This window comes from Juglans microcarpa x Juglans regia, chromosome 5S (genome assembly GCF_004785595.1).
Source record: "Juglans microcarpa x Juglans regia isolate MS1-56 chromosome 5S, Jm3101_v1.0, whole genome shotgun sequence".
Lineage (NCBI taxonomy): Eukaryota > Viridiplantae > Streptophyta > Magnoliopsida > Fagales > Juglandaceae > Juglans > Juglans microcarpa x Juglans regia.
In genome coordinates this window covers 4,518,709-4,546,475 of record NC_054603.1, presented here as the reverse complement: position 1 = coordinate 4,546,475, position 27,767 = coordinate 4,518,709, and the positions used below count along the sequence as shown (strand labels likewise).

The 27,767-nt window shown below is 37.6% G+C and overlaps 1 protein-coding gene and 1 pseudogene across 4 annotated transcripts; one reads left to right on the top strand and one right to left on the bottom strand.

Annotated features, from left to right (window-relative positions):
* The first annotated feature begins 4,665 nt into the window (after nt 1-4,665).
* On the top strand, nt 4,666-8,822 carry LOC121267966 (annotated as a pseudogene).
* On the bottom strand, nt 7,939-27,438 carry LOC121266836 (squamosa promoter-binding-like protein 3). Of its 4 annotated transcripts, none has more exons than XM_041170671.1 (3): nt 26,874-27,438; nt 9,388-9,539; nt 7,939-8,346 (listed from the first exon to the last, which is right to left on the bottom strand). In XM_041170671.1, exons 1-2 carry the CDS (start codon nt 27,209-27,211, stop codon nt 9,422-9,424), a joined length of 456 nt encoding a protein of 151 aa, XP_041026605.1. In that variant the 5' UTR covers nt 27,212-27,438; the 3' UTR covers nt 7,939-8,346; nt 9,388-9,421. The 4 variants fall into 4 exon arrangements, with proteins under 4 accessions (XP_041026605.1, XP_041026603.1, XP_041026602.1 ...); XM_041170669.1 differs by lacking the exon at nt 7,939-8,346 and adding an exon at nt 8,422-8,640; XM_041170668.1 differs by lacking the exon at nt 7,939-8,346 and adding an exon at nt 8,423-8,633 and having other exon boundaries at nt 26,874-27,437.
* Nucleotides 27,439-27,767: the final 329 nt, after the last annotated feature.

Genomic DNA, 27,767 nt, shown 5'->3' with positions numbered 1-27,767 from the left:
TAAAAAAAGAGATGATAAATAAATTTTTTTATATATATATATGCGCTTTTTTCTTTCCATTAACGGGAGAAATGGAGAAGGTTAAAACCATCTTCAAAAGGATTACAATGCTGCCTATATAACGACAAACAGATAAGTAATAAGATTGATTCAATACTTGTTGGGAGTTGGCATTTGAGATTTTGTCAGAAATCAATGTGTACATTGATTATAAATATCATCCTTTATTTAATAAGCTAATCTCTCTTTGGTCTAAACAAAATTATAGTTTGCTTATCCGAGTTGGGATGGAGCTGTGGAGCTTTAAATTATATGAAGGATAATGCAGGATTGAGTTGGATATAGGATCGTGTTTTTTTCATTTGATTATATTGTCAAATGAAATGATTAAACTGTCTTATATTTTATGCTAAATAGATAAGATGGATTGTATTCGGATTTAAAGCCTGAACTTTGCAAAAAATGCTAATTAAAGTTGGTAAATAAACATCAATTCAATGTGCATAACTTAAATGTAAGTAACTTGTAACACATGAAGCATAGTACGAGGCAAGTAATGACAGATATAATAAGAAAAAAATTACTCATGCTGTGTGAATACCTGATGGGCACCAATATGGACTTAGTCTTAAAGATCATTTGTAAGTTTCAGATGAGCCAATTACAAGGTCAAGAGCCAGTAGCATATTTAAAGATTGCTACATAGTTACAACAAAGAGAAATAAATACATTTGTTGATTGAGCTTTATCAATTCCATTAATGTCAATCGGTAATGACACAATTTGAGTTGAAATTAAATGGTGCAAATTGATATCAGATATGCATTGTAGCCAAAACCTTGGATTGTATCAGAAGCTCGAACACATGATTCTTTTCCAAATTGAGGGATGTATGTCCAATGCATGCTAGGCAAGCTTTATAGGGTCGACATGCTTCTAACATATAAAAATGTAAAGGTCATATTTTTGTGATACGGTACCAGTTATATTTAAATATGTTTGACAAATTCGTTTTTTGTATATTAATAATGTTTTACATGTCGAGAAGTAAATTTTTTGTAAGTTTTTCTTAAATATAATTTACATTTTTCTTAATATAATAGTACTGACTTGCCTAAAGAAGATATTTAATACACTTGAGATGTAAGAACTTAGATTTTACACAATGAGATTAGGTTGTAGCATCGGATGCCCAAGGTCCCAATCAAGTAGTGGATTGATGTCGAAGAGGCTTAATTAAATGTGACTAGTGAAGACACCCAACTAGTGTTTTAAATTTCGTACCGTACCGACCGGTACAGTCAAAATTTTTCGTTTCGGCCATCCGGCCGGTACAAGTACTATATCTATTCCGTACCAGTCAAAATACCGGCTGGTACCGGCCTCAATTTCGCGGCCTGTGTTTTTTTTTTTTTTTTTCGTTTTTTTAAACTACAAGCTTATTTTTTAACTCCCAATTCAGACTAGATTATTTATAATTTATATATATGTATTTGTATATAATTTATTTATATATAAACTATTATTTTGGAATATAATTTTATATATATTTATATATATAATTTATTTATAGATCGACTATCTCGAAACGCTATGCCAAAACGGTACTGGTACCGAAATATTTTGTTCCAGTGCCTTGACCGGTACGGCGTCTGGTACGGTATTCAAAACATTGCACCCAACACTATCAGAATTGGAGGCTCCCAACATAAGCATTAGAGCCATTTCATGTTAAAGTTAGTCGGCGAGCTTTTTGTCCTATCTTTGCAGCGACACCAGTCAAGAAATGACGTCTTTTGAAGTTTGGAGAGTGAGTTGAGATGAGTTAAGTTAAGATAAAAATTAAAAATTGAATAAATATTGTTAGTATATTATTATTTAATATTATTGTTTTAAAATTAAAAAAAAATTAAATTATTTATTATATTTTATATAAAAATTTAAAATAATTATAATACTTAATTGAGACGGTGAGTTACGATTAACCAGACAAAGTGCTCGTTAGCCCAGTATCAATACTCGATATAAAGGGCAGTGTCGTTGGAACTTAGGCTGAGGTTGAAGCATTTGTACAATAATGTTACTGATCGGTTAGTTCTGTTCTATTCCAAAGGTTGGATTATTAATGCATTTGCTTTAGCTTTTGTGCTTTGCATGGCGGCCGAATTGATTCCAAATTGCTTGATCAACCAAATGAACACATTTTCTCTGTACGAGCGTTGATTCTGCCATCCCTCTGTTGGAAATTTGGACCTTCCAAATCATCCCTTAAGATCTATCATTTGAAGGAATATCAAGAAAAATAGAGAAATAATAATACAAGAATTTACATGGAAAATTCTCCAAAACAGAAGAAAAACTACTAAATCCAGAAAAGAAAATCTACAATGTGAAAAATTGTTACAATCACACAATTTTTCTTCTCATCTCAAATACATCCACAAAACTTCCTCACTAGCAAAACTTTAACTCACACATTTTTCCCTTTTACAAAAAAAGCCAACAGAGGAATTTAACTAAAGTCAAAAGTTACTAGTTAAGCTTTTTGACTGTGCACTTTATCAAGGAGGCTAAGCCTCCTTTTATAGGCATTGAACCATGCCCCTTTCTCATTTCCTACCAATGTGGGATTAGCAAAGGAGCAAAAAACTCAACAATCTCCACCTTACAACTTTGGTTGATCCCACAGCCATGCTCCACCGCAATGAAGATCTTCATAACTTCAGCTATCATGCTCCACCTTAAAGCATACCCACTCAGAATAAACCAATTACAAGCATTTCACTTTGGCCTATGTCAAAAACAATCTTGCTGAAAATTATAGTGTAACTTCCACGTTTGGCTTTTTTAGAAGTTCATCAGCCATCGATATGAATTTCTACCACACACCCTACATCAATGTCAAACCAATGTCTGTGTGCAAACTTATGGACCTACTAACATTAATATATCCTCTATCATGACAACTTTGGAATTTCATGCCATGAGGATGTGCATGTCCCTTTTTAAAAGGACATCGTCTTCTATGGAGAGAGACACAAAGTTAGCTTCATTTTTGGTATCTCTATTTACTGATTTGGAGCCACTTGCCGAACCTACTCCTTGTACTAGCCCTTTCACCAGTCGCTAGTATCACTGCTGACTTCAGGGGTTGGTCTACCCTTTAACGCCTTGTATAATCCTGATTCCACCCCACAAAAAGGACCTAGGCTTTGATACCACTTGTTAGGAACTTGGACATCCGAAATTCACCCCCTAAGATCCACCATTTGAATGAATATCAAGAAAAATAGAGAAATAATAACAACATAAGAATTTATATAGAAAACTCCCCAAAACAGGAGAAAAACCATCAAACCTAGATAAGAAAATCCATTATGTGAAAAATTGTTACAATCACACAATTTTTCTCCTCACCCCAAATACACCCACAAAACTTCCCCACTAGCAAAACTTTAACTCATACTTCTTTCCCTTTTACAAAAAAAGCCAACAAAAGAATTTAACTAAAGTTAAAAGTTACTAGTTAAGTTTTTTGACTGGTGCACTTTATTGAAGAGGCTAAGCCTTCTTTTATAGGCCTTGAACCATGCCCTTTTTCTCATTTCCTACCAATGTAAGATTAGCAAAGGAGCAAAAAACCCAACACCTCCAGAATTTGTCGCAATCACAAGTAGAAGATAATGACAAAGCAGGGAAAAAGTTCCCATTGTGCTAAATTTGAGGCAGAAAGCTAGAAGTTAATTAATAAGTCCTGGCAAAGTAGAAAGGCTTTCTAGTTTCTAATCAGATTATCCGTAGCAAGTTTACAAGCATCTTTTGCCAATTTTTCTGAACTGTACGAATCACAACGGATTATCAACGGCAAGAGCAAGGTCTGGTCCAATTGCTATCAGTCTCACAGAGATAGGACAAAGAATGAATAGTTAGAGATGAATTAAACTGTAAGCTTGCCGACAAAAGTCCTAAATATGATTGAATCAGCGTCATTGAATATTGGTAACTAATTGAATATGCAAGTATTCTACATCCAAAGTATAGAAACCAAAGGGTGTGATGCCGAAGCTCTGAAGCCCACCACAGGTAAACTACGTGTGCCTCACTGTAGAAAAGCTTGAAACCCATGAAAAAGTGTGCCAAATCTGGAGTCCTTTGTTCACGATAAGAAATATTTTGAACATTTGGATTCGGACAAAACAACTGATAACTTTCATTTTCAAATCAGATGTAAAATTTATGGAGAAATATGGAGTGAATCTTTCATCGAAATTCATTTGGGAAAATAAACAAGAAAGAGGAAAATCGGATATATTTAAGAAGAGTGAAACACCCATTAAACAAGATTATGTGCTCTAGCCTCTACATCTTTTATGGTATTGTTGAGACCTTTATTTTCGGTTACACCTAGAATGTTCTACTACTTGTCTTTTTGTCTGGCCAATCCAGTGCATTTCAGACCTTGAATCTAACGACGATTGGACGAGCAAGTCGTGGTGACTTTTGTTGTACTTTTCGTAACTTTCAATGCAGAGACATTGTTATCAATAAACAGATGGACACAAGGACTTCCACAATAGTCCCAAAGTAGCAAATTGAAAAAGAGAGGGCTTCAGAGAGAGAAGTTGGAGCGAGTGAGCGAGGGAGAGATCAGAGAGAGAGAGAGAGATGGGGGAGAGTTCGGGTTGCAGGGAGTACGTGGGAGGAGGATTGGTCGTTGGAATTTCCACTGTCATCACCGGCCACCCCTTCAACATTGTCAAGGTAATTCTATACAGACAAAGATATTTCATATTGACATATATATAATGTACCGATACATTGTTGGAAATATTTTTAAAATAATATATTTATTATTAATATTATTTTTTGGGTTTATTCGGAAGCTATGAATAATTTTGGAAATGAAGAATTTATAGAAAGTTTATAAGCGATGAATTATGCTTATAATAAATTGGGTCTACATAAGGACATTAAGCATTCAATGGCTCAATGATATTAAGTAACACCATTGATCCTCATGGTGAGGGTTCAAATCACCCTTTTTACAAATGGGATTTTTAGTGATTTATTAAGAGGCCAGGATGGACTCTAAGGCTGCCAGTGCTTGGCACACAGGTTGCAAAATAAAATGCAAAAGGTGCAACAGTTGAGACTCGAACTTGGACAAGCCGGATGGAGGGAAGCAACGTGACTGTTGGAATGGGTCCAACAATTGTATCACTTGGTAACAGGCATAAATAATACACCATTGATCCTCATGGTGAGGGTTCGAATCACCCTTTTTACAAATTTTAGTGATTTATTAAAAGGTCAAGATGGACTCTAAGGCTGCTAGTGCTTGGCACATAGCTTGCAAAATAAAATGCAAAAGGTGCAATAGTTGAGACTCGAACTTGGGCAAGCCGGATGGAGGGAAGCATCGTGACTGTTGGAATGGGTCCAACAATTGTGTCACTTGGTAACAGGCATAAATAATATACTTGTTCGCATCAGATTACAGAAAAATGAAAAGTTATAATTTTTCATTCACATCCTTTGGTCATCTATAAATAGACTCATTGGCTTACGAATTTAAATATAGAATCATAGAGTTCAAGAAGGCAATTTTGAAATTCTCTCTCCCAAAAGTTTTCATTTTTTCAAATCTTGTTATTAGGATCTATTCATTCTGTAGAGAACTGATTTCTAATCTCTTGGTTGAATAGGAAAATTTAAGGATATTCGAGGTCTAATTTCGTGTGTGCATAACGCATTTAGACAAACAGATTTATTTTAGACTTCATTGTATCTTAGAGATAAATTCGTTTATAACCCATGTGCATACAGTTATTGGTGGGAGCAGGTATTGTCTTAAGAAAAGTGACATTCGTAACGCGCCTTGAAGTAAATTTTTCTCTCACTATTTTCTGTTTTGCAGCCCCTTGAACCAACATACATTGCTATATATACTTCAACTTGTACCAATCATTTTTCTTTAAATATTGTGATATATGATTTGAGAAAGAAAATTACTGCATTTCTCTTTCATGGGTGGCAAGATTTTGTAGTCTGAAATTCAAATTGGTAGGAACTACGAGGTTTTTCTCTAAAAGTATAGGAAAAATTGGATCGATATCTTTTTTATGATCGCGTAGGAAAAATAGACGTAGAAAATCATAATTTTTCTTAAGGAGAACTTGGCTAAAAGGAATTTCATTTGTTATTTTTGCCATCATTGCCATGATCTGGAATTTGTTTCAGCTCTTTTTTCCCCTTAATTTGGACAAGTTTATGATGCAACGTTGAAATGATTATTGATGAAATGATCAGGACAATATAGGGGCCTCTACTCTATCTTCTTAAAAAACGATCATTTGTGAACTGAAAATGACAGCTTTTCTATCGCATTATAATTTCAGTAACACTGTTTTGAAGCTTTTCCTCCTCCATGTTTAATTCATGCATTAGGTAAAGCTGCAAATTAAAGCACAATACCGAAGCTCATGGGATCACTTACAGGAATAGTTTAGATTGTACAGCTAGGAATACTGATGATCGAAGGAGTATGGTTCTTCAACTTGTTCTTGCCAGAGACAAAATTTAGCTTATGATGATCTCCATATATGCATTTTAAGGTTCTTGAACTTGTGTATTGCTTATTTAATTGTTTCAACTAGCAGCTGAAATGAACTATATATAGACAGTTACCTTTTACAATTTACAGAGTTACCTTTTACCTTCTTTTCTCTTGTAAGTTTATAGTCCCGTCTGCAAGATTGATGAGGTTCACCTATTCGCATTGGAACCTTCCATGCACCTTCTAAAGTTCAATCGTCCTTTTGGTCTAAATAAACGGACTTAACCTCATAAGAAGGTGCTTAATTCAAAGCTTTGTGATGCCTAGGGAAGTTTGTGGAATGTCATGTCTTGCATTATGGAGGCAAAAGTGGAAGCTAAGCTATGATTGTCGGTTCAACATTGAGGCTAGGTGAGACTGAAATCATGAGTGTCCCTTTCGGAACTCACAATTAGCCTAATATCTAAAGACATTACAGTAAGGCAATGTATTGGATACTATCTTTCACATCAAGCTATTCCAATGTATTCTACAATCTATGCCAAAAAAGTGCAATGCTTCAAGTGTGGCCAACTTGTAAATTGCACTAAACTATTAGAATACATGGTTGCGTTTGGATGTTGAACTGAATTGAGTTGAGTTGAGTTTAGATGATAAAATATTGTTAGAATGTTATTTTTTAATATTATTATTATTTTAGAATTTGAAAAAGTTGAATTGTTTATTATATTTTATATTGAAATTTGAAAAAGTTGTAATGATGAGTTGAGATGAGTTTTTGCTTTCAAGACCTACCTTGGGGAAGGAGTAGATCAAGGATGTGTATGTGCAGCTACGATTTCAATTTTCCTCACGTCGTTTTTCCTTGGAGAAACTGAGTTAAACTTGTCCTTGATAGATTAGGCTACGTTTGGACATTGAGTTGTGAATAATAGTTGGACATTAAGATGGGCTTAACTTTTTTAGGTTGAAATGAATTTAACTTTTTTAAGTTAAAATGTATGAAGTAAGTTAAGATTAGTTTAACTTTTTTATGGAAAGTTGAAAAAGTAATGAGTCTCATCAATGATTGGTTCGAGATGAGTTGAGTTTGATTCAACAACCAAACATATCCTAAAAGACTTTATAGAGGGGCAACATCATCTTTTGTTGGGATGGCTTTTGAGGTTTCACTTCTTTTTGGCATTTATTCCCAAACAAAGAAGTCACTACAGGTTTGCTTTTAAGTTTAGTTGGATTAAGCTTAGTATTGATTTTATATGTTACCTTCTTTTTTTTTTTTTTCCGGAGGGTCTTGCATCTGTTATGAAGTTACATGAGAAAAACATTTCATTTTTTGTCTTTGCTATGGCTTATGAAGGGAGGTGTAAATTAGACTAGTGACCCACGACTCCAAGTAATAAATTCCTTCTGCGGCTTAACAGTGGAGCTCTCATCAGTTTTGTGGTGTCCATCAGAGCTGGTGAAGGTAAAGGGTAACGGAGGATTTGTATATACGTCGGATAGCTGTTTTCCATTTTTGCTCTGTTGTTTCTGATGCTACACGTGACACTCCGCTCTTCAGTGCAGGATGCAAGTTCATGGCACAGACTCTATGGTTTCTATAAGTCAAGGAGATGCAGTGGCCCCTTTGATTGTCCATCAAAACCATAAAAACTGAAGGTGTGAGAAAATCCTCTGCATTTGACAACACTAGAAGCGATGCAGCATTGTGGAAAGATTCTAATTGCAAACTTATTTATCAAGACATGCCAGATAAATTGTTCATATGAAGGCTTGCCACGTTATACCTAGCATAAGAAAGCATTTATAGTTTGACTTCTCTTTTTATAATTATAATGGATCTACAGAACTTATTGAAATTTACGTAATTTCTTCTCTTTTTTCTATTTACAAAAAGGAAGAAAAGAAAACAAAAGCAGCCTTTCTTTTTCCCTTCTTTCTTTTTGGGATCATAGAGCCCAGAGGAGAGAAGTTGAATGGGTCTTCTGTTTTACATTTACAGGAGGGCTGCCTACGCAAGTCTGGGTCCTACCATGGTTCGGGCATTTCCTGCCAATGCAGCTGCAATCGTTACCTGGGAGCTAGCTAGCAATAAAAGTCTTGGGCATCAAGCATGACCAATTACGAAATTTTCCAATTTTCTATTCCCATTACCTATAGCACCTCAATCAGAAAATTACTAACAATATTGCCAGATCCTGGGACTGCTGATTGGCAAGCTACATGGGTTTACTTCTGCTTTTAGATTGGAGGGTATGTACATGTTTGGGTCCAATGATTTTTTTTTTTTTTTTTTTTGGCTGGGTATCGGGACAAAGCAACAAGCAAGCAATGGTCATTTCAGACAATATGAGAGAGGCAACTCTTCTCGTGCTAATATATTATAACAGTATAAATGCATGCCTGCGTGCAGTGTTTGACGTACCACCCTGCTCCATGCAACTAAATATGTGTCCATTTCATAATTAAGACATATGACTGATGTCCACAGCCCTAGAGTATCACATAAAATTACCTGTCATGTCTGCAACAAAGTTCCCCATTAAAATGGGTGAGAAACTGAAATTCTAGGACCCATGAATTTCATTTAGTGCAGCAGATGGAGAGCATTAGGGATGGTGAGTAATCATTTTGTGCCAAGAAGCTCATTTAAAAGGAACAAACATAGAAACCTTATCCTAAAGGTTAGTCGTCAATATTGAATAATTAGAGACTTTGAATAAGTGTATCATTGTATAAACAGACTCGAGCATAAATGCATAGAGAAGCCGATTAATTAACAACGTACTGACAGAAAAGAGAGAGCCCTTCACAATAGATCTTTGTACCTCTGATCTTGCAGCCTACAGTTAATAATCCTTTTTAATGTGAGCCTTCTCCATGGACATCAGAAGAACTTTTCCGTCGCCTCTCATTGTGTCCGGCTAGCCGTTTCCGACAACTCCTCTTGTTTTCATCAAACTCCAATAACAAATGGAACCTGTAATGCACCATATTATAGAAAAGGTTATGTTAAAGCAAAGTTTGTCCTTCTTTTACTCCCTCGTTAGGTAATATATATAACATTATAACTCTTCTTATTTTCTTTAGCAATTATCACCAACTTCAAGGCAAAGAAATAAGAAGCAAACCTATTGCGAGTATTGCGTCTTTTGGCATATCTACTAATCCAGGAAATGCAAATAAAGCAGATACATATATATGTTTTCATGCAACATGCAACATGCAACATGCTGTAGTTTGTACGCAACTACGCAAAAAACAAAAACAAAATACCACGTCTAAACACCTCTACGAGGGAATGGGACTCTCCCAAAATTGCCTATAAGAAAACGGAAAGGAGAAAATTCGACACTAAACATGGAAAAAAAAAAAAAAAAAAAGATTGGATTCAATTCTACTAGAGAAAATCCACCATAAATTGTAGTGTGCAAGCACATCGCTCAAGCCACGACAAGAATATTTCATGTCCTAATTAAGGTGGAATCACATTAAAATTTACATTTGTTAAGATGAAATTGCATCGACATGGTTTATTGCAATGAGTTTGGATGTGGCCGCATACAAATGAAGAGTCCTATTTAATTTTCTTCGTGTTCAAAGCCCTTCGATCCTGTTAAAAGCTCTTGAAAAATGTAGCTCATTCTATCATCCGGCAAATTATGAGGGAGTACATTCCTTTTCCTATGACTTGTTACCAGACGGATTTATATCAAAGATAATTAAAGATAAAGATGAAGATTATGAGCTAGCAGATATTCATTCACATTCATCTGATGATCATATCGAGAAAGGTTGGTTCAAAGCACATCTAGAATTTCTTAGCAACTATATTTTTCAATGGGGAATATACAGAAATCTGAGGGTTCATATACAACAATAGAATTAGGATTTATAATTGTTGTATATGAACTCTACGATTTCTGTAAATTCCCCATTGAAAAATACAGAAGAAATAATTTATATATACAAGGATGATAAAGTAAGATCAGAGCTGCATGGGTATGTTCAAGTTATCGGACCATAAGTTGTCGATCTACTTAAAAATTGAAAAGACACATTTAAGCCTTCTAAGGCATTCAATACCGCACTCCACATGCCTTTTCTAGAGTGGTTACAGGGACAAGTATTATGGACATTACATCCCAACAATCCCTCCATGTGATGCTTTCGTGGCTCGAACCAACGGTCTTTAACTCTGATATCATTTGTCGGAATGTGAGATGCCAACCTACCTAAAAATCAATTGGTATTAGAAAAGAAACATTCATATCTTTTAGAGAAATACTCTAGCCACAAAACGATTACACAAAAGTAATCTTACAAACTGATGTGGCTTAATGTGGTTTTGTCAAGTTCCTTTTATCGTAAAGTAAATCTAACGGATCACATGAAGGCACGTCTGTTTGTGGAATTACTTTTGTATAATCCCTTTGTGGTTGTAGCACTCCTCTATTTTTTATTGTATTCGACTTACACCCATCTTTTTAGAGCCGTCACAAGAAACAATATCATGCACACACCCTAAAACGTCTTACAAAGTTGGTGAAGAGAAGTCGGAAGCTCCATGAGAAACTATAGAAACTCTGTCAGCCGAAATGATCTTTAGGACAATGGTTTATCTATAATATGACATGAAGCCCTTAATCAATTGAATATGTTACAGTTACATACACTTTTTATCCCTAGATTATCATATATTTTACATTTTACATCATAAATTATCAAACTTATTCTTTATTAGTTTTAGTACTGACAAAAAGCGATCAAAACTAATACATTACACCTTTTAATTATCAGTGCAGTCAAGTAACACTTCTGTCAAGATTCAATGATCAAGCTTATGTCACATTATCTATTATTATTAATTATCTTAGTGATTACATTTAGATGATTCATTTTTCTTATCAATTTGTGATAATTTGATGGTGTGATGCGCCATTTTAATGGTTTGGAATATAAAGTCATATAAACGAAAGGTAAATTGTAACTCATAAAATTAATCAAACATAAAAAAGTATATATTGATGTGAAAGTTCTTAGCAAAGACGACATGACTATCATGGGTCAAGCCTTCGTGCATGTAAAAAGAAGGTAGCTAGACACTGACAAGTTTGCTAAGTCGATGATATAGGCGAGCAGTCAAGAATTTGAGGAGACCTTGATGTAGCAAGAGAGGTGCACTGAAAATGCACATATATACGTAGGCCAGGTGTCAATATGGTGCTAGCTATTGGAGGATGGTCCCTTTGTGTTTATTGTGGTGTATTTGGTTGGAAAGAGATGAGAGATGCCTCAACAACAAGGAGAAAAAGTGGGGGAAATCTGGAACTTTTTTATATTTTCTTTGGTTCAATGATTTTCTGCTATTGTATTAAAGTGAGGGAATGTTCATGAGTTTTTTACTTTTTTTTTTTTTCAGCTTGCTAGTATAATTAGGTGTCTTTTTTGTATACTATATGTGTACATGGACTTTGCCTAGTTGCATTCGATCAATAAAGTTTGTAAACTTTGTACTTATCAAAAAAAATATGGTGCTAGCTAGGCTCAAGCAAAATAGTTTGTGGTAATTTTTTACTTGAACCAAAAATGGATTATGTGGCAATGTAGAGTACTTTCTCTTAGACCTATGTCTGATCATTTCATGATTTCAAACCATCCCCTATAGATTAAGTAATTAAAGACCTCAAAAATCATGAGATATATACGGAAGCTAGCACACGTTCACAGAGATTTCAAATTAGTTCTTAGGCTTAGGAAATCAGGGAGGGTTGGGGCTGAGGAGATCAGGGAGTTCCAACCTATTAGCTTAGTAAATGGGATATATAAGATTCTCTCTAAGGTACTTGCGAATCGCCTTAACGAGGTAGTGGGAAAGATAATCTCAAAATGCCTTTTTAAAGGATAGACAGATCTTAGATGCGGTCCTTCTCGCAAATGAATGTCTAGATAATAAACTGAAAGCTGGCAATACTGGGATTATATGCAAGTTAGACATGGAGAAAGCGCACGACCATGTTAATTGGGACTTCCTACTTGATCTCATAAGGAGGTGTGGTTTTGGAGAGAGATGGAGATCTTGGATCCGTTGGTGTATATCTACGGCAAAATTTTCAGTTCTGATAAATGGAAGTCCAACAGATTTTTTTAACAACACACGAGGCCTTAGACAAGGAGATCCGCAGTTCCCATTACTGTTTGTTATTGTAATGGAGGCTTTAAGCAAAATGACCTTAGCCCCTAGTTGCTAATGGGGGTGTGATTGGTTATTCGATAGGATCCACGGGAGGGGGACTTATTAATATTTCGCATTTATTGTTTGCAGATAATAATCAGATTTGAGTATTAAAGGCCCTCCTTCTTTGTTTTGAAGCAGCTTCAGGGTTGAAAGTGAACCTAGATAAATTAGAGATAGTGCCTATTGGTGGTGTTCAGTGTATAAGACAGTTGGCTAATACTCTGGGGTGTAAGATTGCATCACTCCCTATGACATAACTTGGTCTTCCGTTGGGGGCCGCCTCGAGAGCAGCTTCTTTATGGGATACAATGATTGAGAAAGTAGAGCGTCAATTAGCAGGATGGCAAAGATTGTATACGTCAAAAGGCGGTAGGATTACCTTGATAAAGAGTACGTTATCTAAACTACCGACCTATTTTTTGTCCTTGTTTCCTATTCCAACAAATGTGGCGGGCCGTATTGAGAAACTTCAAAGAGATTTCCTATGGGGAGGATTAGGTGAAGAGTTTAAATTTCACCTAGTCAGGTGGGAGAAAGTATGCAGTCCTATCTCTTCTGGTGGTTTGGGCATTAAAAATTTGAAAATCTTTAATCGGGCGTTAAATGGGAAATGGCTTTGGAGATACCATAAGAACCTAAGGCTTTATGGAAAATGGTGATTGAGAGTAAATATGGAGAATTATGGGGGGGATGGTGTACCAATGAAGTGAGTGGGCCATATGGTGTGGGTTTGTGTAAACATATAAGAAAAGGATGGGGGTCTTTTCCCGGCACACAAGATTTTGTCTTGGAGATGGGCCCAGGATCAAATTCTGGTACGATACTTGGAGCGGTAATGGTGCTTTAAAGGATCTATTTCCTGTTCTTTTTAGGGTAGCAAGTACCAATGATGTCTCTGTGGCGGAAGTTATGGTGATTGTGGGGGAACAAATTCAATGGAACATCAATTTTAGCCCCGCGGCACATGATTGAGAACTGGACAGTTTTGCAGCTTTTTTCAGCTTCTTGTATTTACTCAAATGCAGCAACCATCAAGCTGATTTATTGTGGTGGATACCTACGGGTAAAGGTTTATTCTTGGTCCGCTCATATGAAAAATCTTTGTCACAAGACCTTTCAACTCAGTTCCCTTGGAAAAGGATTTGGAGACACAAGCCGCCTCTCAAAGCAGCGTTTTTCGTGTGGACCGCTTCTTTAGGTAAGATCCTCACAACGGATAATTTGAGAAGACGAGGGCCCCGCTGCCCCACCCCGCAAGGCGGGGGCGAGGGCTGGATAGGGGCGACCCCCGCCTCGCCCTGTATTACTTATATATATAAGTATATATATAAAGTAAAAAATAACCCACATCATTCATGCTTGGTTTTTTTTTTTAAATATACCCATAACGAAACGACGCCGTTTCGTCAATGGAAAAACAGTGTCGTTTCATTTTTTGTTTAGAATCCTCCCCCCCCCCCAAGTGAGACCACCCTCCCACTCACCTCTCTCTCTCTCTCTCTCTCCAGTCGCCGCGCTCTCTATGTCTCGCTCCGTCACTCGCCGTTACCGTAGCCGTGGCCGTAGCCTTCCGTGACTCCGTCTTCATCTCCGTCGCCGAAGGTAAAAAACCCTAAATCATATTTATTTTATGGAATGGAGATTGGAGGAAGAATGGAGTTTAATCGGAAATGGAGGATGAGATTTTGTGAATTGTGCGCTATGAAGACTTGATTGTGCATGTGGTTCACTGGTTTGAATGGTTGATGAACAGTGTGTACAGTGTGTTCGTGTGTGAATCTCTCCGTGATTGGTTTGATTTTTTCATTTTTTTCGAAATACCCTAAAATAATTTAGGGGTTTCAAGGATGAAACCCCTAAATTATTTTAGGCTTTCGGATTGGAACCCTAATCCGAAATCCTATATCAATTTAGGGTTTCAATTCACCCTAAAATAATTAGATTAGGTTCCAATTACTATCAATATCCTTAAAACCCCTAAATTATTTTAGAGTTTCAGATTAGGTTCCAATTACTATCAATACTAAATTTTGAACTATTAAACTGATGGTAATAAACTGATCTTAGGTTAAAAAATATATATATTATACATTCCAATTACTATCAATACTTTCTTAGTTTTTTACCAAAATTATCAATTTACACTTTAAGCTATTAATTAAATTTTGAGGATTTACATTAATGTGGGATAAGATCTGATTCTAGTGCCAGCAAAAATTGTAGCTTAATTCCCCAAAAACATCTTTGTATGATCTATTAATATTTTAGATGATTAAATGTTTTTAAATATCGATCTAATTTGTTTTAGTTTCAAAAGCATAGTCATAGCATGATTTGGTTGTGTTTTTAATTGAGTGTTTTTTTTTAAATACTTTCACATTCTTATATTTTTATGTAAAAATTATTTACAACTTTTATAACCCATTTTAATTGGGTATTTAATTTTTTTTATGTTTGATGTTTTTAATTTTGGTATTTCATTTTTTTTTATGTTTGATGTTTGATATTTGATCTTCCAACTTCCAATATGTATGTTAATGCTTGGATGTTAATTGTTTGGCATGTTGTTATGTTTGCTTTAATTTCAGATTTTTTGCTTGCTTGAGTTCATGGATATGCCAACAGATTCTAGTACGAGCTCTCCTTTCCATGCCCAGGGTACCCCTACCCCTACAGCTACCCATACTCCTACTTCTACTCCTACCCCTACCCCTGACCCAACACCTTGCCCCGCTCCCAAGCCCAACAAGAAACCTGCTTCTATAGTTTGGACTCATTTCACCAAACTAGAAGGTGGTGACCCCAGTAACCCCCAAGCCAAGTATAATCATTATGGAAAAATCTATAGATGCCACTATGAGAAACATGACACCTCACAATTAAAGGTACACTTAGAAGAGCAATGTAAAAAAAGTCTATTTTTAAGATCATTACAATAGAAGAGCCAATCTAGGCTAGAAATTGGACTTTAAAAAATGGCGGATGGGACTAGTGGGGGTACAACTTTGAGGGGGTATACTAAGTATGATGGGAAAGGTTTCCAAGCGTTTACTCGCTATTTGGAACCAAAGTTTAATATTCCTTCTTGCCACACGATGGCAAAGGATGTAAAAAAATATTTTTGGTCTGAAAAAGAGAAGTTGAGGGGTAAATTGGCTGGTCAATATATTTGCCTTACCACTGATACTTGGACATCAGTCCAAAATTTTAATTATGTATTTAACTGTGCATTTTGTTGATTGTAATTAGACATTCCATAAGAAAATTATAAAATTTTGTCAAATCATCGATTATAAGGGTGAGACAATTGGGAAGGCCTTAGAGGCTGCAATAAAGGAGTGGGGGTTGACTCGAGTTCTTACAATCATAGTTGATAATGTCTCGTCTAATGATGTTGCGTTGGGACATCTGAAGACCTATCTTAGAGGGACAAATAAAACAATCTTGAGTGGTGAGTGTCTGCATGTGAGATGTGCGGTACATATTCTGAATCTTATTGTTACTGATGGTTTGAGAGATCTTCATGACTCGATTGCTCGGGTCAGGACTGCTGTGAGATGAGTGAGATCTTCTCCTTCGGGGTTGGAGAAATTCAAGGTTACTTCAATGTCTGCGGGCCTAACATCCAAGAATAGTCTTTGTACTGATATGCCTACACGATGAAACTCAACATTTTTTATGTTAGAGGCGGCCCAAGAATATAGGCTAGCATTTGCATTATTGGGTTATGAAGACATTCAATATGTTAAATATTTTGATGATCACGGGGGATTGGTTTCGTAGATGATGATTGGGAGTTTATATTTATTTTCGTAGAGTTTTTGAGGCTTTTTTATGAGGTCATCACGACGATATTTGGAACTTTGTACCCTATATCCCATCAATTTTGTTAGCAAATATGTAGAGTAAAAGAAGAATTAGATGACATAGTTGTGGGTGGTCACTATAGGCTACGGGAGATGGCATTGGTTATGAGATCAAAGTACGACAAGTATTGGAGAGATTTTACTAGGGCTAATATTTTGTTATATGTAGTTGTCGTCCTTGACCCGAGGTTTAAGGTGGATGGCATGGTATTTAGATTGGGCCTTGCATACGGGCAAGCATGGTTAGAGCTTATTGCAGCAAAGGTTCGGGAAACCCTTAGTAGATTATTTGATGAGTTTACCGTCCTGCGGGGTGGTAATATTGCAGCACCTACACCTACCCCCCACCGGTTCAAGAAGTCGATAGTGGGAAAAGACGTAGATTGGACTGAGGTGAGATTTGAGCAGACCCCCTTAATGCAGAGTTATGTAGAGGCTCAGTCAGAGATAGTCAGATTTTTAACAGCGTAGGTAATACCATTTTCACGAGACTTCGATATATTAAGTTGGTGGAAGGTAAAAGCCGTGAAGTATCCCATCCTTGGAGAGATAACCCGCAGTCTTTTGGCCATCCTTGTTAGCACCAAAGCCTCAGAGTCGGCTTTTAGCACCGGAGGGCGTGTATTGGATTCATTTCAAAATTCATTAGCTCCTACTACTGTTGAGACTTTGATTTGCACGCAGAATTGGATCAAAGGAACTCCAATTCATGTTCTGGATGTTCTTGAGTATGAGGAGGCCGACGTCGAGGAGGGGGGGTCGTGATCAGCCTGGATCTGGTATTTATTTTAATTTCATTTTCTAATTTCTTATTAATTTATTTATTTTCATTTAATTGGTATTAATTAATTTCATTTCAAATTTTATTATTATAGTGATACATGAGACAGCGTCTACGGCTACCTTCAATGCAGTATGACTTTGTATTGAACCCACCATTGCCATAGTTTGCACAATTTGTCCTTTATTTATTTTTTGCATTTATAATTTTATATCATATTTTAGTATCTAATTATTTTGCTTGTCTTTTTTTAGCTTTTATATTCTCAATATACATATGCCGAATCCTAATGACCGATCTATGCTCATCTGTCTCGTCTTCATCTCAAATTCCAATTGCCGAATCTCAATCTCATCTTGGTTAGTACTTTTAATATTTTGTATTTTAATTTTTTAAATTTTTCTTTCATTTTATAACTTTATAATTCTAATTTGTTTTATTTTTAACTTATTAATATTTCAAGTTTTATAACTTATTAACGTTTATAATCTTGATTTTCAGTCTCATAGTAGTCGACACAACTCACAACTCAGTGAACTCACCGCCACAGCGCCATCCCAAATTGATCAAATTGAAAAGTTATGAGTTATAATTGTTAATTTACAATTAAGTGTAATGTTGCTACAAAAGTTAATAGTACAATTTGAAATATTTAATATTTTTATAGGAGTTTGTAATATTGTAATAGTTTAAGTTTATTAGTTCTCTTGGAGTCTTAATTTGTATAATTGTAAAATGTAATTTGTAATAGCTTCGTGCCTTAGTGATGATTATTACTTAATTACTTAATAGTTAAAATTTAGTATATAGTTAATAGTTTTATCTATATATATGTATATATTTTTTCAATTTTTAAATATATTTATTTTTTTTAGTTAAATTATGAGCCCAAAGTGGCCAAAAATAGATTTCTAGGTCATTTAGTGCCCAAAAAAATGAGTTGGGGCCAAAGGCCCAGAGGGGGGGTCGAGGGGCAGACAGATGGGGGTCCACCCTGCACCTGGCGAACCGACGGGGTACTCCGCCCCCGCATGGGCTGGGGCAGAGTAAGGGAAAAATTTTGACACACCTGCCCATGCGTAGGGGGTGGGTAGCACCCCTAATTGGTGCTGCATGTGTAGGAATGAGGGTGAATCAGTAGACCATCTTCTACTACACTGTGAGGTAGCTCGTGGGATATGGAATGAAGTATTTAGAAGACTAGGCTTGGGTTGGGTTATACCCGAGTTTGTAGTGGAGATGTTGGCTAGTTGGACAGATCTTAGCGGTAACTAGCAGATCAAGGTTGTATGGAAAATGTTGCCTATTTGCGTCATGTGGTGTTTATGACAGTAGCGCTATGAACGGATGTCTGAGGACAAAGAAAGAACAATGGAGGAACTAAATGCTTTATTTTTTAGAACCCTTTGTACTTGGGCAATTGCCGTTAACTTTAATGGCCAAGATTTCCATGATTTCCTTGTTTCAAATACTCCTACTTAGCTAGGACATTCTTTGTACTGAACATGGCTTTTGCCTATTCTTTTATTAATATAATTACACATAAAAAAAAGGGTTAGGAAATCAATTTTCTTTTTCACAAGCAAAAAAATTCCTAAAATAAGCTAAAAAAAGAATATCAACGCTCATAATTCCTTTAACTTTTTGTTACAAACTATTGCATATTGTGGCGTTAGAGTTTGGCTTGCATCCTGTTTAAAAAATGTATCCAATAAATTTTTAACAGGATGTAAGCCAAACTCGTGTTGTTATACCATATATATCACATACATAACTCTATCTCTGTAAATCTATATAGGCAGGTCAAATACACAAATTAATATAGATAAAGTACCATACATGACAATAAAACAGAAAAACGGTACTCTTTAATTCTAAAAATAAAATGATACTAAAATTTATAATATACCAATTAGCATCACTTTAAGAATAAATAGGACTTTCAGACACTCGAGACAATCAATATTACGATGATTCAAAGAATCCTAGTTTGCATGACATCATCTATCTATTAAACCTCATTATGGCGGCCAAAATGGACATCAGTGAACTTGCTTCAAGTGGTACGATTAGAAAGCCTAAAGTTTTAGGAAAAGATATCAGATCTGTACGTAGAAGGACCTATAGTCTCCATTTAAAAAAAAAAAAAAAAAGGACCTATAGTCATTAATACTGGGGTATTTAAGATTAGAAAAACACACTTTTCCTATGGCATGAATTTTTTTTTTTTTGAAAATGACCTCCATTTATTAAAACCCTCACTTAAGGTAGAGGAAAACCATATCTACAACAAAGAATCAAAAGAAAAAGATGCAACCCAACAAGACTAACGTCTAATGTAAGGAATGTCTAATCTATCCGTACGTAAAAGCCCCCTAAGCCTTCCCGGACCAATGTCTTCACCTAAAAATTCTATATTTCCCCCTCCGCCCCATACTTAGCCAAAAAATCCGTTATCATATTCGCCTCTCTAAAAACATGCTTAAACTGAATATTAAGAGCACTAACAAGGCTTTGAGCCTCCTCCCAAAAATCCCAAAGATACCAATAATTGCAACAACCTAAAACAAACCAACCCACAATAATGCTTGAATCCGACTCCACTACAAAATTTCTCAACCCGAGTTGATTGCACATCCGAAGTTCATCCAGTACCAAGCAACATTCAGCAATAGTATTGGTAGCTTGCCCATAGCAATGTGCAAAACCCCCCAATACCTTCCCCCTATCATCTCGAACAACCCCCCACCACCGGACAACCTGGGGTTACCACAAGAACCCCCATCAACATTTAGCTTCACCCCACCAGCCCCCCCGGCAATGCCCATGAAATCAATCTCGGTAACCGACGCCCCAACTTCACCATTGGGCAATTCAGCTCACGCAGGATTAATGCATCACGCAAATCCAATTTTTGGAACTTGGTCATCAACATCGTAGCCTCTACAATACACTCCTTAACCGCACGAACCACATTCTTCCAATCGAATCCCAACCCCTCCATACGAGCACCACACCTAGCTTTCCACAAACCCAAGAGACAAAAATAGGAATGACACCATGTAAACAACGCACCTGAGAGTAATTTGAAACTGTACACTACCAAATATTCATTACATCCGCCCAAACCCGAGTCTCTGATAAATGGACGCCAAATATTGCTGCAAAAAAATCCCACACCTTCCTCGGTCCCTTCCCATCACAAAGAATATGATCCACCGACTCAACTTGGGGGGGAGATACAACACTGACATTTTGAAGCTATAGGAATTCCTTTTTTTTTTTATCACCACATCTACTGGGATAGCCAACCGACGGGCACGCCAACATAAAAAAGACATTTTTTTCTGAACATATTTTTGCCAAAGCCACTTCTTCCATGGGCACGAGATACCATGTTTTCTTACAATATTCCATGCTGACTTAGTTGTAAATTCGCCATCCGTAGTGTGCTTCCGAATCAGGATGTCATGGCCCTCACGAACACGAACCTGTGACATTAAAATGCGATTAACCAACTCCTCATCTACTAGTTGTGCTAACCGATTGACATCCCACTCCGCACCATTAATAAGCTGCCGAACCTGCACATCCCTATCACCAACCACTGGCTGCCGATTAACAATAGGTCCATCGCCCAACCAGTTATCACCCCCAGAATCTCAAAGACCCCTCACGAACTAGCCATCTAGAGTTATTTAGAACAATAGGAATGGCTTGAACCACCCCTTTCCAAAAGCGAGAACCTCTACCTCCCTCACCAGCATCAGAGATTGTCCCATGTCCCACATATTTTGAACAAAACAATTCAGCCCATAATGATCCACCTTTCAGCAACTTCCAAGCGAATCTCATAAATAACGATTTTTGCACCTCCAACAGATCTCGAATACCAAGACCCCCCCCCCCCACTCAACTGGCAAACATATATTTCTCCAAGAAACCCACGGCCGCTTCCTAGCTTCCTCACTAGAGCCCCAAAAAAAATGAGAAAAAATCGATTTCATCTTTCCAAAAATACCTTTTGGCAGATTCATCACCGAAACAAGATGAATGGGCATACCATTCAGTACATGTTTGACAAGAATAATTTTTCTACCAAATGATAACAATCTGCCCTTCCATCCTGCTAATTTTTTTTTGCACCTTAGCCAACAACGGTTCAAACAGATTCAAAGTCAAACGCCCAACATGAAACGGCAATCCCCAATAAGAGCAAGGCCATGCCCCTTCATTGAATTCCGAAATACTCTTCAAGACCACTTTCTGAGCTACTAAAAATTAGAAGAGAAATAAATTGAAGGCTTCTGAGGATTTACCAGCTGACCCGACGTTTCTTCATAATTTTTTTATCACCCTTCTCAAGCTCCGAATCGATGCTTTACCACCATTGGCAAAAAATCAACAAATCATCGGCATATAATAGATGAGTAATCCGCACCCCTCCACAAGGATTAAAATCCTGCACTTGGCCCTGAGCAAAAGCTCTATTCAGCATCCTAGATAGAAGTTCCTCCGATAAAACAAAAAGATATGGCAAGAGTGGATCCCCTTGTCGTAGCCCACGAGAAGGCTTGAAAAAACCTTTGCACTTACCATTCAACATTACTGAGAAAACAGGTGAAGAAATTGCGTTAAAAATCAAAGACCGCCACCTATCTGAAAAACCCAGCCTCCGCATCACCTCCAACAAAAATTTCCAGTTTACACGGTCATATGCTTTCACCATATCCATCTTCAGCATTACATTTCCACCCCTTGTTTTCTGATTCATACCATGAACAAGTTCCTGTGCCAGTGCCATGTTTTCAAATATACTTCTACCACGAATAAAAGCAGCTTATTCTGAAGAAATTAAACCCCCAAGAACTGGCGCCAACCTGAGCACCATAATCTTCGCCACAATTTTATACGCCACCGAGCATAGGCTGATCGGCCTAAATTGCCCAAAATTTGCCGAGGCATCCACCTTAGGGATCAAAACAATATTTTTTGCACCAAAAAAAGTAGTCCACGGATTCCCCTCAAAAATTCTCTTCCCAATTCCAGAATGTCCAGCTTTACCACCTCCCATGCTATTCTGAAGAAACTTGCCAAGTATCCATCCGGGCCTGGGCTCCCATCCTGAGGAATAGACCATAGTGCTGTCTTCACTTCCTCCATTGTCGGCGGTGCACATAGCATTTCATTCTCCTGCACCGAAAAAGTTGGCATCAACAAACAGAGCTGCTCTTCATCAAAAGCTACCGCTGACATCAACAACAATTCCTGATAGAACCGAACTGCTTCAGCATGTACAGCATCCGCCGAATCTAGCTCACGCCCATTCTCCAAAACCATATGTTCAACCAATAAATTCTTTTTTTTTTCACCCGCATAGAAGACATCCAAGCATTTCTTCTCTGTTCAACGATTGAAGATGTTGTTGCTTACAAGCTAAAACATCCACTTCACGCTCCTGCGTGAATTCAGCAGCTAACAAATCCTCAAGCTCCACCAATCGATTACCCACCTTCACAAACTCCAAATCAACCCGTCCAAATGTCTCAAAGTTCCACTTCCGTAACATGGCTTTTAGCAACTTTAACCTCTTAGCTAATTTCACCATAGGCGAACCTTCCAAACTCTGATTCCACACTTCCCGAACCAAAGGAAGAAACCCCTCATGTGTTCCCCACATCTGTTGAAACCTCTTCTCTCCCTCTTTAAAAATAACAACATAGGACAATGATCGGAAGAAGTCCGCGGAAGGAACTCCATCCGAGCTTCCCCAAAGGAATTCATGAACGATGAAGATACCAAAATGCGGTCTAGCTTTGCCCAAATACGCCTACCTCCCTGCCTCCCATTGCACCAAGAGAATTTATTACCATCCGAAGGATTTCTATCAACCCACAATCATGGATACAGTGATTAAACTCCAACTTGGGACGAGAAGGCCTCAAAAGACCCCCCACTTTTTCATCATTACTACGAACAATATTGAAATCACCCCCAACAAAGAATGGACAGGCCCCTGCATCAAGCACACGTAAAAAATCCCACAACTCCAGTCTTTTTCCTGCGGAAACAACTCGCATAAACAAATACAGCCAAGACCCTAACATTTCCACAAACAAACCAACCAGCCAAGGCTTGGTCCGACATCGAGATCAAATTAAACTCCAAATCCTCATCCCAAAACAACCATATTTTACCACCTGCATCACTACTATTTATGTACTTTGGCCGACGCAACCACTTAGCCCATCGACTACATTTATGAGAATCAGAAAACAGTTCCAAAATTGCCACCACAGACGGACAGCTTTTATTCATCAAATGTCGAAGTCTACTCCTCGACGAAAGAATATCCCTAACATCCCAAATTAGAATCTTCATAAAAAAAATCTTAAAAAACCTTTCTGGAACGAGTCAACCTCCTTCCCGATCCAACCATTGAACCTTTCTTTTTGACGCCCCTCAACCGTGTCAGTGGCACATGCAACTTTGAATCAGAGTCAAAACATTTATTAGCTAATTCTTCCAACTCAACCTCTGATTCGCCCTCCAACAACTAACGACCCCGTAGAGGCATCCCGAACCCTGCTTCAGCAATGCTACTCAGGTCATACTCCAAGGCTTCATCCACAAGTTTGAGTGAGCTCCTTGGCGAGCATCCCATACCCACCACTTTCACCTCCTCTACCTCCTTCTCAGAATCCTCCTCAATTATCGCAAACCAAGACCCCGTATCTTTATTTGGAGACCCTGACACTAACTTCTCACTTTCCACACTCTGCCTTTGATCCACGCAAACGGGCAGGTTTTCTTCAAGGTTTTTGGAATGAAATTGATCTTTATCGACTATCCGCCCCCTCGAATCCACAAATAGAACTGCTAACCTCTTCGACTCCACTTCACTCTTCCTCTTAGCAATAAGTTCCAGCAATTTTGCACGGCGAGGAGCAGAGGTATCGTCCCCAGGCAAAACCGAATGTTGTGTATCCTGCTTATTAATTACTTTCCAAACCTTCTTCGAGCGCCCATGCTCTTCCAAACCCAAATCTGTTTTCCCCTATGCCATTTGCTTCTTTTGTCGCCCACAGTGATTATCTAGATGTCCTTGTTTGCGACACACACCACAAAACTTTGGCACCGACTCATAGATGACCTCTTGCAAATGGCTATTTGGAAGTCCTGGAGTTCCCAACCAAAAAGAATGTCTCAACAGCTTCGACACATCCAACTCGACACAAATCCTTGCTGTCTCGGGATGAGATACATACGCTGTGGCGTTGTCCCTTTTCAAAAATCTCTCAAATCTTCCACCTATACTTTTCAACATCGAGACATGAAAGAAATTTGGGGTACCCGGGCAAGGTCAACCAAACGGAAACGAGCGGGGAATCCTCCTCCTCAACAAAATCCAGTGTCCAATGAAAAATCCGATAAGGAACTCCCGATATATCGGCATTCCCTCTCGCCATGGCTCCTACAAAATCCTCTTCATTCACCATATGTACCAGGACATTTCGTGGGTTACGGAGCTATCCCACTACTGGCATTGACGACAACCCCCATCTGTTCTTGATGTACCCACGCACATGGTCCAAAGATGGCCTGCGTCGTAAGAATTTCAGAACAACCGAGAACCGAAAAGGTTCAGTCGATTGTTTGATTTCCGTTTTAGAAAATAAGAAAAACATCTCCCCATCACAAAATCTAGGCTCCTTCAATGGAATATCCACCTCAGGAAGAACCTGAGGCCGGTCTCCCACCAAATCCGCAAACGATTTCCCAAAAGAGGCCGCCATGTGACCAGATGAAGATTCCATGATACGCACCGACTTCCTCAGCTGCCCCCCAAATGAATGGCCACCTTGCCCCACCGCCGGCACTGAAGGCCCAGTAGTCGTGGCCATAACGGCGCAACGAAGCACACCCTAATCGCCCTCTAAGTTGAGAGGAAAAAATCACTTGCCACATCAGCCCTCTAATACGTCATCTACATTACATTTGCTCTCACTAATTCCAAGAAGTTAATGTTATGGTCAAGTTGACTTTATGTGTGGTGAGGATTGAGTTTTTTGCATTACCAATGAGTGCCTATGGCATGATTTGATACTTACAAAAGATACACCTTTCACACGACTACTGATAAAAACATAAATCTTATAAATTAAATTTTGTCAATTCAACAGTGTGAATAATATGTCCTCACATGACTAAATTGTAAAAAAAAATAATTAAAAAAAAATACCAATAAGATTTAGCTCTGGGTTGTCAACTTGATGGATAAAAATACTAGTTGATATGACACGACTTGATGGAAATTAAAAAGGTTCTCAGCTTTGTCGATTTGATGCTTCCAGCTCACATTCATCTTTATCTTATGAATCTAATATTTCATGGGCAGTGCGTGGAAACCTTTTGTTTAAAGCAGATTTAGTTTAGCTACGTAGGAGAAATATGCTACTTCTGCGTAATTGACTAGGAGAAGTGATACTTGTGCTTCCCTCATATGTTATTAAAACGACATCATTACAGACCATGCGCGCGGCATTAACAATCCAAGTATTCCCCTTAAGATGAAAATAGCATTGTAAATATGAAAATAGCATTCCCCTTAAGATCAATGGTCCACATGATCCCAAATGCCTAATTGACATGTAATTTGCTTTGCCTGAAACATGGCTCATGCAAAAACTCATTAAAGAGTTCAATGTGCTATGTTCTGTTTGATATACTAGGAGATCCATCGCAAATATCTTCTCAGGGTTAACTTCCTGAAGTTATAAACAAATGGCCGCTTCAATCATAAGCTTCTACCTCGAGATGTTTCTATTAATAACCAATCTAGCTAATCAGTGGAGGACTTAAGGGCAGGAGAGGGCCACAAATCCCCAAAACTTTGGGATACAAATTTTGAAAGATGGTAACTTTATCCTCATTTATCTATTTAAAGATATTAATTTCATTTCTTAATTTCATGTGTGTGACATTAACATATATAACATGGAACACTCTCGGAAAGTAATTTGACTATTTTTCTGACATCTTATAAGTATATATTGAGGTTAGGGAACACATCAATAGCATATAATATATTAAACATAAATTATTAAAACAATCAGAAGTCACATACATCACTAAGTATGAATGAGGGCTTAAACAGTTAGCTCTAAACACTTTGTTCAGGATCAAAAGTATAAATCCTACCTTTTTTTCTCTCTCTCAATTTCCATAGATGCAACATTTCACAATAATCATTTCTTTTATGCCTCTAATCTCACGGCAGTAAGTCAAGTGAAATTAAGAAAACCCAGAACATATTCTTTCATTCCCATGTGCACTTCAATGAAGAAAACATACAAATCTGAGGACCAGCATAGCTGCATAAGGAAACAAAACTACAATGGCAATAATTGGAAAACTAGGGTTTCTAACCTGCTACATTGCTGGCAAAACCTTTTCTGGAGACCATGAAGATGGACAGCCGGAGCCTTAGCATGAAGTTCACAGACCTTATGACGCCGGTGGTACGGCTTGGCATCGGCGAAATCAGCATTGCAATTCTCCACCTGGCAAACAACGACCGGCGTTGACCCTCCACTGCCATAAGCTCTCTTGCTAGAGGAAGTCATCATTTCTCTCTGCTTCTTCTTCTCGTCCTCTCCAAATCCTAAATCACCAACATCGTCCTCCTCCTCTTCCTCTTCCTCTTCCTCTTCCTCCACTGCCTTGTACTTGAAGCTCCTCTTTCCCTCAGCTCTGCTTGTTGCCATTTTTGCAAAACGAAGGAAGACAACCAAGGAGAAAAAGAAAGGATCGATGGAACTAACTAGCTAGCTAGCAGTCAACAGGAAGAAGACCACAACCCTTTGATAGAAAGATGAAAAAGGAGAAGAATTTAATAAGAGGACCACAAGCTCCATTTTCCCCCTTGTGAACAAGAATAATTGGCTCTAAAGATCACATTACCAATAGGACGTCTGGACAGTGACATGAATAGTTTGACTTTATAGGGCTGCGCTACTAATACTGTTAACTTTCACTCTTTCTCGGATGAAAGTCGGATGGCTTTAACAATACCATATTCCTGTATGTATGTATTTGTGTATGTATGTAGCGAAAGGTACCGAACTTCTTTAATTTGTTTAGTACAATGGTTTAACATGCACCTCTCAGGCTCAGCCTGTGCTGATTCAAAGCGTCTGTCTGCATCGTTCGTACGACTGTGTCTTGATGTCTTTGACCTTATTCTTTGGCCCTTTGTTTTTACATTACAGATTTTGGAGGCGGCTAGCCAACTGGTTTGCAGCAAAGTGGCCAAGTATATCC

Coding starts and splice junctions, on each gene's coding strand:
- LOC121266836 (XM_041170671.1), bottom strand. CDS start 27,211: ATGGCAACAAGCAGAGCTGAGGGAAAGAGGAGCTTCAAGTACAAGGCA. Junction 9,540..26,873: donor TTTTGCCAGCAATGTAGCAG/GTTAGAAACCCT, acceptor GGTGCATTACAG/GTTCCATTTGTTATTGGAGT.